At 41.7% G+C, this 15657-nt stretch overlaps 1 protein-coding gene across 2 annotated transcripts in view; it reads right to left on the bottom strand.

The window, feature by feature from the left end:
* The window catches only part of LOC126419121 (serine/arginine repetitive matrix protein 2), a 1464442-nt gene that overhangs the window by 170220 nt on the left and 1278565 nt on the right, over nt 1-15657 (bottom strand). For both annotated transcript variants that reach the window (XM_050086231.1, XM_050086224.1), the window contains one exon: nt 742-861. In XM_050086231.1, coding sequence (XP_049942188.1) covers nt 742-861 — 120 coding nt within the window. The remainder of the gene's footprint in view (nt 1-741; nt 862-15657) is intronic.

Here is a 15657-nt window from a genome sequence, read left to right as displayed (position 1 = left end):
AGTGCAAAAGTGTGTAATAATACTCATTTGTGGTGTAAATTCAAGAACATCATGAAGAAACCTGTTCAAGGAACTGGGTATTGTAACCACTGCTTCTCAGTATATTTATTCCTTAACGAAATTTGTTGCAAATAATATGTCTCTTAATTCCAACCAATAGCTCGACACAGTATGAATACCACAAGTAAAAACAATCTACATGAAGACCTAAAAATCATTTACCTTAGTCCGAAAAGGGGTCCAATATTCATGAACATACATTTACAATAAATTGCCAGTAACCATCAAATGCTTGGTTCCAGGTAAATCACAGTTTAGACAGAATTTGAAAGACTTTTTGATAGGCAACGACTTTCACTCTATAGATGAATACTTGTTAGAGCAGTTTAAGTAAAACTGTCTTTTAGATTCCAGTTTTGACAGCACTTGGTCACAAGGGAGTCAATATTAGATATTTTGTGTGTGATAAATTTGTTTAACGTGCGTAACTCTGTTTCATTGTGGCAGTGTATTAGTCCTGTAAATATTAGCAGTTCCAGTTTGCTGTAATGTATTCACATATTTTGACAATCTCCTGAGAAGTGACCAGGGGAGTGGGAATAATATTAATATATTCTATGTTTTTTTATGTTACAATTTCTAATATGTTCCACACCCACAAGAACCGTCTCATTTTCGGGTGTATGGAACGAAAACAGAATCTAATGTAATCTGCACACAAGAGCAGTGCTGAGCACCCACCTCCCGCGGGCCCTCGCCCGCCCCCGCCGCCTCCACCAGCTGGTCCCCTCTGGCGCCGTCGCCGCCCTCTGTCAGCGCCAGGCGCACGTCCTGACCACTGCACACCGCTGCCAGGTAGGCCTGCAGGCAAACACCAAACGTACAGTCGGACACTTCGCAATGGTTAATGTCGCGCAGCACTAGAGTTAGTAGAGATGGGGATGGAAAACAGGCAGAGTAGGAAAAACAAACCTGTAATGCTCAGAAACAGCATTAGTAGTGTCTGGGCGTAACAATGCAAAGCGATATGAAATGGAACGAGTATGGAGCACTGAGACAGGGAAGGCGACTGGTCGACTTCGGTTTGTTGAGAGATTTTAAGAAAACTGTGCTTCATCTGTAAAGGAGAGTGCATACAAGATGCTAGCGCAACCTATTCTTAATACTACTTAAGTGTTTGGGATCCGTACCAAGTCGGATTAAAGAGAGAAAAAAATGGTTCAAATGGCTCTGAGCACTATGGGACTTAACATCTTAGGTCATCAGTCCCCTAGAACTTAGAACTACTTAAACCTAACCAAACTAAGGACATCACACACATCCATGCCCGAGGCAGGATTCGAACCTGCGACCGAAGCAGTCCCGCGGTTCCGGACTACAGCGCCTAGAACCGCACGGCCACCGCGGCCGGCGGATTAAAGAGAGACATCGGGTAATTGTGTGTGTGAAATCTTATGGGACTTAACTGCTTAAGGTCATCAGTCCCTAAGCTTACACACTACTTAACTTAAATTATCCTAAGGACAAACACACACACTCATGTCCGAGGGAGGACTCGAACCTCCGCCAGGACCGGCCGCACAGTCCAAGACTGCAGCGCCCAGACCGCTCGGCTAATTCCGTTCGGCACATCGGGTATTCAGGGGCGGGCTGCTAGATTTGTTACCTGTAAGTTCGAACAACGCGCAAGTGTCGCGAACTCAAATGGGAATCCGTGGAGGAAAGGAGGCGTTCTTTTCGGGGGACACTATTGAGAAAATTTTTGAGAACCGGCATCTGAAACTGCCGTCAACGTACACTGCGCGTAAGGAGCACGATGATAAAATACGAGAAACTGGGGATCATGCGGAGGCATATTGTCAATCGTTTTTCCCTCGCTCTGTTTGCGAGTGGAACAGGAAAGGAAATGACTTGTGGTAAAGGGTACCATCCGTTACGCGCTGCACAGTGGCTTGCGGAGCATCGATGTAGATGTTGAACTGATCACGCCTTTGTTATCTATTGTGGTCTACAATTTTTCGGAATAAGGGAAGTCAGGACTGGTCTTAGACAACGAAACACACGATCTCAAATACTTTTTAATTTACTTTTAGGAAAGATCGACAGAGAACACCATAAATTAAACTGAGGTGGAATAAAACTGGGTCATATCACAATAAATCGGCTTTCGTATGAGGACGATTTTGTCCTAACAAGCAAAGAGGACAGGCAGCTCATGACAAGTTCTTACAGAAATATAGCTATTAAAGCAGGGTTACAAAGTGACGAAGAGAAAACTGTGAACACGGTCGTGAGTAAAGCACCCAATGATCAAACCCCACTGATAGTTAATGAATTCACTTTTAAAAGAGTAGATATATTAAAATATTTGGGAACCGTTAAAGAACAGAAACAAAGATTAAGGAAAGAAACGCAAAGGCAAATAGCTCAAAAAAAAAAATGGTTCAAATGGCTCTGAGCACTATGGGACTTAACATCTGTGGTCATCAGTCCCCTAGAACTTAGAACTACTTAAACCTAACTAACCTAAGGACACCACAGACATCCATGCCCGAGGCAGGATTCGAACCTGCGACCGTAGCAGTCGCGTGGTTCCGGACTGAGCGCCTGAACCGGCAAATAGTTCATATTATGGCTTACGGAACGTGCTATGCAGTAAAGCAGTTTCGAGAAGTCTTACAATCAGACTATACAAGAGCATAATTCTCCCGCGAGCTATGTATGGTTGTGAAACATTTACATTAAGTAAAACATATGAATAAAAACTGCTAGTCTTCGAGAGAAAGATATTCTGGAAAATATTTGGCCCCAAGAGGGACACGCAGTCGCAGGAATGGAGGATATTAAAAGACCGGGAACTGGACGACATACACTCTCAAGCTGATGTTGTCCGAAGGATTAATAAAAGAAGATTGACTTGGGCTGGATATCTAATTAGGACGGAAGAGGAAAGGCTACCGCGAGCAGCATTCTCAGGATCCATGTAAGGGAGAAGGAGACGAGGAAGGATACGGGAAAGATGGAAGGATAGTATCAACAGGGTAAAAATCGTAGAAGGAGTCTAAGAGATGAATACAGTAAGCAGATTCAGAAGGATGTAGGTGACAGTAATTATTCGGAGATGAAGAGGCTTGCAGAAGATAGAGTAGCGTGGAGCGCCGCGTCGGCCTGACGATCGCAACAACAACATTGCATTAAGACGATCTTACATCTAACACAGTGATTTTGCTACCTCTGAAGGTATGAACAATAGAATAATACATAAGAAATTAATAAAAATGTAAATCACGCTCAGCTATGGTTTTTCATTATACAAGAGACGTGTGTTAAAGAAACGTATAAGAACAAATGTGGCCAACTAGAACAGTGCGTCCTCCTGCCCTATATCCATTTGTGCCTTCAGATTTTACATGACAAACACCATTTATCACTTAATTACAATTTTGCGAACATTCATTTCAATATGCAGTAAAGTGAAGCAAAATAAAACACATTATGGTCAGGACGAGCCAATCGGGTCCGACCGACCGCCGTGTCATCCTCTGCCAATGGCGTCATTCGGATACAGTCTTGAAGGACTCTCCCGGCCATTGTCGGCTTTCTCGACCTTGGAGTCGCTACTTCTCACTCACGTTGCTTCTCCATTGCTACCACAAGTCCCAGTGCATCCTGTTCCGGTCCTCACACAAAGGAAAAAAACCCAGCAGTACTGGATATCGAACCCGAGTCATTAGCATAGCAACCACATAGATTGTCACTGGACTACTGAGGCGGGCAATAATCAGCGCAAACTAGCTATTAAATAAACTTTATGTATTACGAGAAATCAGTACTTCAAGCATCTAGAGGTACTGAAAAAATCAATGGTGAAGGTTGAACATTTATACCGGACCGGGTCTCCAAGGCGTATGCTCCGCTTCTCTAGAACGGTTACCTAACCGTCTCGGCCGTTCGGGCACGCTTCTTGTTCGGCCTAAATTCTCAACTCGTCAATTGTAAGTAGCGCTTCCATTCATTAGTCCTACTGCTCGTAGCATTTTCTAATTCCCGCTGCGGTTCGGAAGATATGGTGCATCCGCGCTGAAAGTACATAGAGACGTCCTCACTCATTTATGTATTTTTATGTGTGTCTCTTCTCTCGGACGTGTCCAACAGAACAGACAGCACATATTAACATAAATAAATTTTTTTGAAGTGTTCATCATCTGGGGCAATCGCAAAAGGAAATGGGCAACTCATGCTGCCTTCATATCACATGTGGCCCTGGCGAACCCAGAGTCAGCTGCATAATCTTAGTCATAAAATATTTGTAAAAACTTTTGATACAATCTGTGTTGCAATGAGCTCATCTTATCGCTGCAGTCTCTGTAGTGTCCTTTGTTTCACTGTAGCGAGTTTATAAAGTGAAGGTAATAGTTCTGGTAAAATTGCAACAGGCGTATTCGAGTCAACACTCATTACTGTTCTTCCAAGTCGGCTCAAGCTGCCGTTTCTCCCTCCACTCGGTGGGAAATAACCCCTCTCCCCAATGACCACCATCCGCCAATGGTTACCCATCTCGACCACTGCTGTTAACAAAACACAACCACTTCAATCTTTCGTGTCAAATAAAAACACCTACAGACGTCCTTACGATTTTATTTTATCTTGTCGCTACCAGTTTCGATGCTTCATTGCGTCGTCTTCAGGCTGTTTTGATGCGGTACAGGTCGATACGATCCCCATGCATAACCCATCAGTTGCCAGCACTACTGGATTCGCAGATAATGTGTCAGCACTCCAACTATCCATATTGTTGGCGTGCTGACACATTATCTGCGAATCGAGTAGTGCTGGCAACTGATAGGTTATGAATGGGGATCGTATCAACCTGTACCGCATCAAAATAGCCTGAAGATGACGCAATGAAGCATCGAAACTGGTGGTGACAAAATAAAATAAAATCATAAGGACGGCTGTAGGTTTTTTCATTTGTCACGATAGTAAACGGTCGTTGTCCCACAGACGTCTTGCTAAAAGGATGGACATACAAAACCTTCAATCTTTCGCTCTGCGAGAAACTTCGTCTCGTAATTTCACATCTGTACGACTACAATAAAATAAAGAAATGGAAGTGAACGGGATTTGTAGCCAGGCCAATGTTCTTTGTTAGATTACAATAGCTCGTAATGGGAGGTTGGTACATGGCATTGAAACAAAAGAGCAAAACGGATGTAAATCACTGGATCGTGGACCATGGGAAATTTAGAGGTAGCTTTTATCAAGCAACTGATGTCTACTAACTCGTGATGATGATGATTATGATTATGATGATGATTATTATTATGATGATACTTCACTTGGAATGTTATCGCTTTCTTTCCACACCTTAGCTGGTATATTATATTACCGCTAACTTTTGTTTAACAGCTTTCTGATCTGTTGCGATAAATTTTCTAATTTTTTTAAAAAATCGTACTTGATTTTCTACATTATGTATTTCGAAGACCTTTCAGTAGAACACATTTTCTGGTTATCCACAAGCTATATAAAATGCGTATACCGGTACGCAAAGTGCTTTACAATGTTGGAATCGTTTAACGTCATTAGGTTACGATGTTGCTTCCAAAGGTAGTTTGCAGCAGCAACCGTGAATCCAGCGCCTGTACGGAGTCACATTAGTAAGTATTGTAAGACCGGTTTACGATTTAAAAAAATTAAAAACCTGAAGCATACGTTTCGTCTACGAGGCGGAACTGGAGAACATATGGTGAGTGTGGTCGCCGCGGTTCCGCTAGCCCGCAGCTCAGTAAAGGTGAGCGAGAAGCATAACTCGTGCTTCGCAGGCGGACCGAGAAGCCCGCGAAACGAATGCAGAGCGTGACATGGATTAAGCGTGGCTGCGCTTCGAATTTGTTGTAACTCTAAAATTCACGTGAATGTCAGCGCGTAAAAGAACGATTTTATGCGCCTCTCAGGCAAAGAGTAAGATCTGGCAAGAGAACAGGTCTGAACGCCACTTTGCTTGGAGCAACATGTAGCCGGGACGCGTATAACAGCCAGATGGAATGCACTGCGCTGCCTTAGCAGCATTTTTCTTGTCGATCTCCTGAGTTGTATCACACTGAAAAGAGTATTTTACGCTTCTTATTACCTACAAAGCTAGGACGCAGGTGTGTAACGTAGCAAAATATATTTCTTTTAGTCGATGTGGGAATACAGGACTGTAAAGATGTGGTTATTACTGCACAGGGAACGGAGTGTCAAATGAATTAAGTGCACATGTTCTTCCCACCATTATTAATAAAAGAAATAACATCCTTTATGGATGCACGAACATTTGAATATTTCGTGAATAAAATCGTCTGCATCGTTTAATATATGTCGTTATTTATTCCATCGTTTCGCCTACTATCACCATCATAGAACCCGTAAAACTAGGTTCACTGTCAGTATTAATAAATTTACCATAAGGCTTAGGTTTGATTGTTACTGACACCTTGTGTTAGAATCTAGCTCGGGGCCACAGCCATATAATACTGTTGAAAGTTCCTCCATGTGAATGAGTGGAACGTTTATTCTATTGTACACTCATGATTTCGGCCCTTGACCATTTCCAAGTACCACAATAGTCCGACGATGATTTAGGTTACAGTATTCTGATCATGGTTAACATTGTGGTACGTGAAAGCAGCCAGAGGCCGAAATCATGACTGTTCGATAGAATAAACGATCAGCGCAGTCAAATGGCGTAACTTCCAATAAACTTGTTTTAGAAGTTCTAAGTTGACGATGGTAGACATATTTTAAACGTTCTAGACGTTTGTTCGCAAAAAACTTTCCTCCATTAACAAACAAAGTATTCCAGTGCCCCTCAGGACGCGTTCTATCGGCATTTCCCTCATCTAGGTCCAGCTGTGACTCGAGGCCCTTTTTTCTGAATTAGATTCAGTACCTCTTCTGAAGACCATAGCAAAAAACTTCACCAGTTACTCGATCAACCTATCAGCTCTTCAGCATACATCCGTAGCACCATATTTCAAAAACCTCGATTGTTATTCTTGTCTTACAGCAAATGGCAATCGGTATTTTTTTTTATATATATATTTATGCTACAGTTCAAAACTCAAATATGAGACCCCCACAGTAGGTCGATGCAACTCTCAAAAACTCTCGAGAAAATCGACTCTGAAGTTTTTAGAGTCTTTAATACGCCAATATAAGACCATTGTTTCGAAAGTACAGTTTGGCTCTCTGGTAGAATGCTTGCCTCCCTCTTGGGCGGCCTGGATTCGACTCTTGGATGGGATGAATTTTTAAACAAAGGCCCAGGTTCTACGTGCAATTCCGTGAAACGTAAAATACTTAAAGATGAAAAATATTATTTGTATTGCAAACAGTCTTTTTTTAATAATATTTAATAAGAGATCGGTAACTGAGAACTTATAGTATTTGCAATGAAAACTGTATTTTGGTGCACATTATATACTCAGAAAGAAGAGGATGTGCATTTTTAAGAAATGACAATTATATACGCGTCAATCAGTATACAGCTGACGAATTTCATACTTAAATGACGTAGGTAGTTGAACAAACGAAAAAAAAACTAAAAAATAATGTCCGAAAATAGGATAGATCCAGCGATCCAGCGATTATCACATTCGAGCGCTACCGATTTCTTTCCGTGTAAGTGAAGCTTGAAGTAAAGATTCACCAAATGCTCGTAGAACACGCACCATTGTTTAAAAATCTGCATTGGTGGACTATCGGACTCGGATCACCAATGTTGCAGGAGACCATTCTACTACAGAAAAATGGACCTTACGTTAGGATATTAAATACGTCCGGATAACTACAAAGTCGATTTTCTCAAGAATTTTTTAGAGTTGCATAGAACTGCTTAGGCTGATTGATATTTAAGTTCTGAACTTCACGTACCATAAATATGCAAAAATTTCAGAACCCCGGTTGCTGTGTTGCACCTTGTTAATGCTCATCGACTTCCTTTCACTGTACTCCTAACAAGCAGTTCCAGAAAATTCTTCCTAACATAGTTAATGATGCAGTAGCTTAACTAGTGTGTCGCATTCAGCGTGTGTGCCCTGGGCGCAGTTTCCGTGGCGACGAAGATTCGTGACGGGAGAAAAAAAAATGAGGAAGCGAAAAAGAACAGGGGACGAGCGATGGCGAAATAGGACGGGGAAGAAGAGTAAGCAGATAAGAAGAAGGGAAAGAATAGGAGGGCATTGCAATGGGAAGGGACTGAAATATATGAAAGGCAATCACGAGGAGGTTCGAATTTACGTGCGTTGAGTAACAGTTACGTAAGACCTATCTCTCCCTGGTGCAGTGACGTCTGTCCCTTGTTTTAGGCTACCAGGTGGACCACTCTCTGTACGCCGAGTGAGCCAACGTAGCGAAAGTATAAAAAGTTTATTTTGTGTTTATTGCTTGGTGTGTTACGACTTTGCACCGGTCGACAATGCAACAATGGAAAAGCAGTCGCGTTGCTGTTGAAAGCCGTCCGACTATGGGCTACGTATTGTTCCATGTTTTGAATTGTGTAACAGAAAAAAGCGTTATTGAAAGTTGTGTGACACTGCTTCGATTTTATCATATTTCACCTTTTTAGAAAAGCGTCTCTTGCTGTTTCCATCCATAAATATTACTGAAATGGACTACGTTAGTGAAAAACATTTCTTAAAGTAAATTAAATGTTTCATTGCTCCAAATGAACTACAAGTCACACAAACTTTCTAAAGAAAAATTGAAAGTAAAATAAAATCTATTTCGTGTTGTTTATGACAGCTACTGTACACTGGTTTTAGTATGATTTATAATAAAGAACACATTTTCCATTCTGTATACGAAATGAGGACAGGTGTGAGACAAGGTGACGGACAGTTGCTGCTATTATTCAAATGTGTCATGGAAAAGATTGTGAGAATCTGGAAATCAGAATTGAAAATAAAGCAATAAGTCCGATCTGCTTATGGAAAAAATCGCAAGGAATTGAAGTCAGTTGCCTGGCCTTTGCAGACAACTTAGTGGTGCTCTTGGAGAGCCCAGAGCAGGCGACCGGGCAGATCAACCCTCTAGAAAGTATCGCCAGCAAAACGGGGCTGAGGATCAAGGCAGAATTCATGTTGAACGACAAATGTGAACCTAAAAATAAATCGGTTTAGGTGGTAAAGAAATTCGAGAACCTCTGTGTGACCATACAAGAGAGTGGTCTACAAAAAGCTGTGATAGGCGCTCGGATATCAAAAAAGGAGAGAGCATGTAGGCTGACTAAAACTTTCATAATAAAAAGTACATCTCCTGGAATGCGAAACAAAGACACTGTAGTACTAAGGCCAAAACAGAATGCCTGTACGGCCGTGAATGCCTCTCGATGAACTACGATCAAGAGAAGTTGGACAGCCTGGACAGGAATATCCTCCGAAAAATCATGAGAGTGTTCCAGACTGTGGCCGGCTGTAATCTTAAGAGCAATGAAGATGTCTACCACAGTGAGGAGAGGAACTCGGAGATCAGATGGCTGATGTTTCCTCAACACCTGTGCAGAACGGACAAAATAAGGCTCTAAAAAATGTTCACCTTTCGAACAACGCGTGTATTAAAGCAGCTCGGAAGGTCCTTGAGAGATACAACACCCGAGAAGTCCTGATGTTAGAATGGGACATGTTTCAGAGCAGAACACAAAATTTGGAAGGTTTTCAAGTCGACTGAAGAGTCCAAAAGAACGTGGGCAGAACAACAATAGCAACAGTATAGAGGCCATATGAAGAAATATTGGGAACAGAGGGAACTCTGGACAAAGAGGCGAAAGTGAAGGTGAGCTTTAGTAATACGTTCTTCAATAAAAAAAAGAACAGATTTTATTTGCTCCTCATAAATTATTAATAGTCCTCAACTGGCAGATCCTTTAAAACCTCAGCGTAGTAGTGCAAGAACTCGATTGCTGAACGCGAGCGACCTGTATAGGTGGGAGATGAGTGAACCAAGAGCACTGTTGCAACATGAGCCATGTTGGCGATTTACCCCTGTTCGGTAGTAGTTGTTCCATTATGATGCTACGAGGACGAAATGACTCTACAGAAATAACACTGCGGCAACACTGTCCTATACAGCCACAGACCGAGAGAAAAAATTCTTCTCGTAGGTAGAAGATGTGGGGTAGGAGATCTCACGTACCTCTTCTGTTAGTTCTTAACCCTCCTAGTACCTCTGGGGTCAATACGACCGCATAAGCACATTGGAAACATATATATATTCCTTGTTTTCAAAACCATTATTTTCAAAATGATGTTTCGTTCATTTTTATATTTACAACACATTAAAGTTTATTCACGGTTTTTGCGTTGACTGTGAGTGCAACCGAAGTCAATATGACCCAAACTTAAATTGTTTGTTCATTTGTTGAACGTAACATTTATGAAGACAGAATGACGATTGCTATGTAGAACAACTGCTACACGAAAAACCTGCAACAATGAAAGTATTTCCGCTTATGTTTGTATCCATTCCTATGCTTTCTTGCATCAGCTGTTGTACCCCTTCTAGTACCGCTGGGGTCAATATGACCCCAATATATTTTTTGTTTTGTTTTTTGTTTCTCGTACGTAACGTTTATGAAAATAGAGACATAACTGTTACATTGAACAACTAGAGTGAGTCTTTTTATGTTAGTTAGCAAATAGGTATTGATAGCCTTGGGAGAGCCAGCCCTGACAAAACTCTACCATCTGGTGAGCAAGATGCATGAGACAGGCGAAATACCCTATGACTTCAAGAAGAATATAATAATTCCAATCCCAAAGAAAGCAGGCGATGACAGATGTGAAAATTACCGAACAATCAGTTTAATAAGCAACGGCTGCAAAATACTAACACGAATTCTTTACAGACGAATGGAAAAACTGGTAGAAGCCGATTTCGGGGAAGATCAGTTTCGATTCCGTAGAAATGTTGGAACACGTGAGGCAATAGTGCCCCTACGACTTATCTTAGAAAATAGATTAAGGAAAGGCAAACCTACGTTTCCAGAATTTTTAGACTTAGAGAAAGCTTTTGACAATGTTGATTGGATTACTCTCTTTCAAATTCTGAAGGTGGCAGGGGTAAAATACAGGGAGCGAATGGCTATTTACAATTTGTATAGAAACCACATGGCAGTTATAAGAGTCGAGTCGGCATGAAAGGGGAGCAGTGGTTGGGAAGGGAGTGAGACAGGGTTGTAGACTATCGCCGATGTTATTCAGTCTGTATAATGAGGAAGCAGTAAAGGAAACAAAAGAAAAATTTGGAGTAGGAATTAAAATCCATGGAGAAGAAATTAAAGTTTGAGGTTCGCCGATGACATTATAATTCTGTCAGAGACAGCAAAGGACCTGGAAGAGCAGTTGAACGGAATGGACAGTGTCTTGAAAGGAGGATATAAGATGAACATCAACAAAAGCAAAACGAGAATAATGGAATGTAGTAGAATAAAGTCGGGTGATGCTGAGGGTATTAGATTAGGAAGTGAGACGCTTAAAGTAGTAAATGAGTTTTGCTACTTGGGGAACAAAATAACTGATGATTGTCGAAGTAGGGAGGATATAAAATGTAGACTGGCAATGGCAAGGAAAGCGTTTCTGAAGAAGATAAATTTGTTAACATCGAGTATAGATGTAGGTGTCAGGAAGTCTTTTCTGAATGTATTTGTACGGAGTGTAGCCATGTATGGAAGGGAACCGTGGACAATAAATAGTTTAGACAAAAAGAGAATAGAAGCTTTCGAAATGTGGTGCTACAGAAGGATGCTGAAGATTAGATGGGTAGATCACATAACTAATGAGGAGGTATTGAATAGAATTGGGGAGAAGAGAAATTTGTGGCACAACCCGACTAGAAGAAGGGATCGCTTGGTAGGATATATTCTGAGGCATCAAGGGATCACCAATTTAGTATTGGAGGGCAGCGTGGAGGGTAAAAATCGTAGAGGGAGACCAAGAGATGCATACACTAAACAGATGCAGAAGGATGTAGGTTGCAGTAGGTACTGGGAGATGAAGAAGCTTGCACAGGATAGAGTATCATGGAGAGCTGCATCAAACCAGTCTCTGGACTGAAGACTACAACAACAGCAAATATAGTGCCAACATGTCCGGCGTAAATTACTTGCTGTCTGTATGACCCCAATGATACTCAGTGAGACAAAAAAAATCCTAGTAATGTGTGGGTTAAATTGTCTTTTCTTCATGTATTTTGTAAGGTAAGTTCTTGCGACCCCTATGTACCTTCGCCGTTGGTAGATGCCTATCTCGCTGTCACCTCGGCTCGGCGCTGCCATTTATGTGAGGAGTTTAGCGACCACAGGCCATGTACAGACCTTCCCCAGAGGCCTTGAACCTGGACGTCCGCTGGAGGCGTTAATTGAAGCCGCGGAAAGCGGCTCTGGGCGAAGTGCGGCCGGGCGGCCATTACCGCTGCCTGCTGCCTGACGACACAACACAATACGAGGCGCAGCTGCTAATGTAATGGCTGCACGCCTCCAAATAGCTCCGGCGTGCTGCGAAAGTACCGTCCCGGTGATCGCGACACTTTTCCTCTCTGCACCTGCACCCCGTGAATCACTACTAAGTAGACAGCCATTTCATTTTACTGCACTTATTAAAATACTCCAGGCAATTACTACGTAATCGAATGAGTTTCTTTGAGAATCCGAATGTTTTGCGCTAATCTGCGGAGGACACCTTCAAGGGGTTAGGGTTGTAGCTTCTATGTCTCGCGACTGACCGTCAAAATTTCGTTTCCCGTGAAGACTCGTGAGCTCACATGTTTTCAAAACGCCAGTAACCAATTATGTTGGCGGAATCTCTATTAACATCTGATGTTCTATCCAAGGTACATGAGGTCTGATTAAACTCAGGTTATGTTTACTTACCGGTATCTGTTTTAAAATTTCTCCCTTCATAGCCAATATACCGGTAAGATTTAGAAAGATATTACAAGCATGTAATTAGGTTAAGGCAATGTTTGGACAAAACATATTCCGATAAAAGGACACGGTGTAACTTTAGATCTTTGACCTACAGTGTGCCAGACGGCAACTAGATGGCAGGACGGAGGCGACACATGGACCGCGAAACAGATGGCAGCGCCGCTGAGCGGCATTCTGCTGAACCTCATGATCACCTCGTTCTGGCTAGACGCAGACAGACCGATATACACAGGCATACAGAAGCGGTTCCATTACAGCGAAGATAATTGTTAAGTGACGACACTTGTGGCTTTGCCTCACTAAATAACTGGCACTTTCTTGAGCTAAAAAAAAAGAAACATAGTTTTTCGATGAAGAGAGTTGTACATTCAGCGAATGTAGATAAATATTGGCAAAAATGTTCCCATAAATTTGTAACCCCTACGCATTACAAACAGCTACAAAATAGAAACTACAAGACAATCAGGCAGTTTTATTTTTATGATTACTGTATATTACGCCACGATGCTGAACAGGAACGAAATTTGTGTTTTTTCTGTTCCAGTTATTTTTATGAACTAGTTTTATCACCTTATGAGTGGATGCGGATCAAAGGTTCGGTTCTGTGGTGAGTTTTTTGTCTTTCTGCCGCTCCGAAATAAAAGTTATCAAACTGCCAAGCTCACATTTAACGTACTACAGATGCTATGATTTTAATAATAATTTAAAATATAAAATGCTTTAATATAACCACAATAATTTGTTTACATGGGTTACTAGTGCAATAGAATTGCTTTTTTGGTGGGGGAGAGAGGTTATTTCACATTTTAGAGCAAATATAAGGAAGAATAGAAATTAAATGAAGTAACTCTAAGAAGAAAATCCCCAGGAATACGGGTAAGAAAGGAACCAGAGCACTGATCCTCTAAATGAGCGGTCACCGATTTCAACATGGGAGAAACAGTTTCACTGCAGTGAGGGCAGCCAGACTGATTTAAAGAAAAAAAATCGCCATTCTGCAGCTTGATGCTCGTACAATTGACAGAGAGGGTGTACTGCAGATTCCAATGACAAGAGAGACAAGAAACAAGAACAAAATCGTGTTATTCTTATACTGTCCAGTGTCTACAATTGTATATGTGACTGTGACCACCATATGTTGCTCTGGAAAAAATAAATACTGTCGACCTGTTTTCTGCCAAAGAACGTCGTCTGTCACATATCATACTTGCGAGCGTGTACTATTGCAGCGGTAGGGTTTGCCTATTTGGAGCGGTCTTTATTGAATGTAAATCTGAATATACATTCTGTCGGAAGTTGAGTTTGCAGCGTTAAATAAATTCTGCATAGTAAGTGCGACTTTTTGGCAAGGTATTAATTTTTTTAAAATAGTAAAACGTACCTTTATTGAGTGAAACTGTTTTACTGCGTAGGTTGTCACTTCACCTGAAATAAATGATTCCTTAGTGCCAGTACCCTGTTTCAACGCCTTGGTGTACTTGAGTGTATGATCCTATATCAGTAAAGAGGCCCCCAAAACTTCATCACACAAACACATTAAGTGTTAGGCACATCGTATTAAGTAATTGTTCGTTACAAATATTAGCGACAGAACTACGCGGGGAAATGGTTTCGTTCAAGAAACTCATTATCACTGTTAAACCCCGGCGTAGAGGAACCTATTGGAAGATAAGGATTTCCTGTTTTGGAATTTATGTTTTTTCGTTATTAAATGATTTTTGGGTGTACTGTAGCCATTTCGGAATATTCATTCCAGAACCAGAGCAGTCAGTTAATCGTCTTCCGTGATAGGCGTGCCATGAATACCTTGTAATGCACAAAGTCAATAATACGCCTTTAGTAAGTTCAGTTGCATAATGAGAAACATTGTTATTAGGTAAGAATCCGTATGCAGGAGGTATAGAATGGGAACGTATTTTTCTTCCCGTAATAGATTATTGTAATCATACTAAAAGTGGGTAAAACTGTTGGTGCACACCACTCACTACCAAAACCGATAGCACCTTATTGGACGATAAACTCGTCTCGTCGCATTCTGAGGACGATATCTTGTGAACGAAGGAAGGCACACCAGGGAACACGGCTTTAGGGTGGCATAGCTGACACAAAGTGCGTCACCATCCCGTCCGTGACAAGACAAGGAACGTGCCACCGCAGAACGAAACAACTGGCCATAAGTAGAAAAAAATGCATAGCATGAGTGGTCTGGAGTCGTTGGACAGGAATTTCAGTCACCTATTGCAAGTCTTTCAACTGGACGCCACCTTCAAGAACCCCCCACTCGTACTAAACGTCCAGAACTGTCTCAGTTTAGCCGGTGATTCAGTAGATGGTGGTATAAAGTGCGTACGGGATAACTGGCCACGCTCTGCTACCCGAGTTCTGCGATAATTAAGCCAGAACGCCCTTGAACTGGCTTAGTGAGCCGCCGCGTAGGAATTCTTCCCATCTGTTATGTGGAGATGCGCTCGTAGTTTTACGTCCGCTTGCGGAGCTGTAGCAGCGCCGTCGGATTCTGAAAGTGCAGTGCTACTGTCTATGTTTTACGTAATTAGGCGGGAAGAAGATTTTTATGCAAGTAAGTTTTACAAGGGATGCCACTATGATGCGTTTACTTATGAAACACAGTAAAATGAATTTGTTCACACTGATTATAAGCTAACTATTAAGGGTAGGAGACCATGGTCTAC

This window comes from Schistocerca serialis, chromosome 1 (assembly GCF_023864345.2).
Source record: "Schistocerca serialis cubense isolate TAMUIC-IGC-003099 chromosome 1, iqSchSeri2.2, whole genome shotgun sequence".
NCBI lineage: Eukaryota > Metazoa > Arthropoda > Insecta > Orthoptera > Acrididae > Schistocerca > Schistocerca serialis.
Note: the sequence above shows the minus strand (reverse complement) of the source record. Positions and strands in the feature narration are given on the sequence as shown.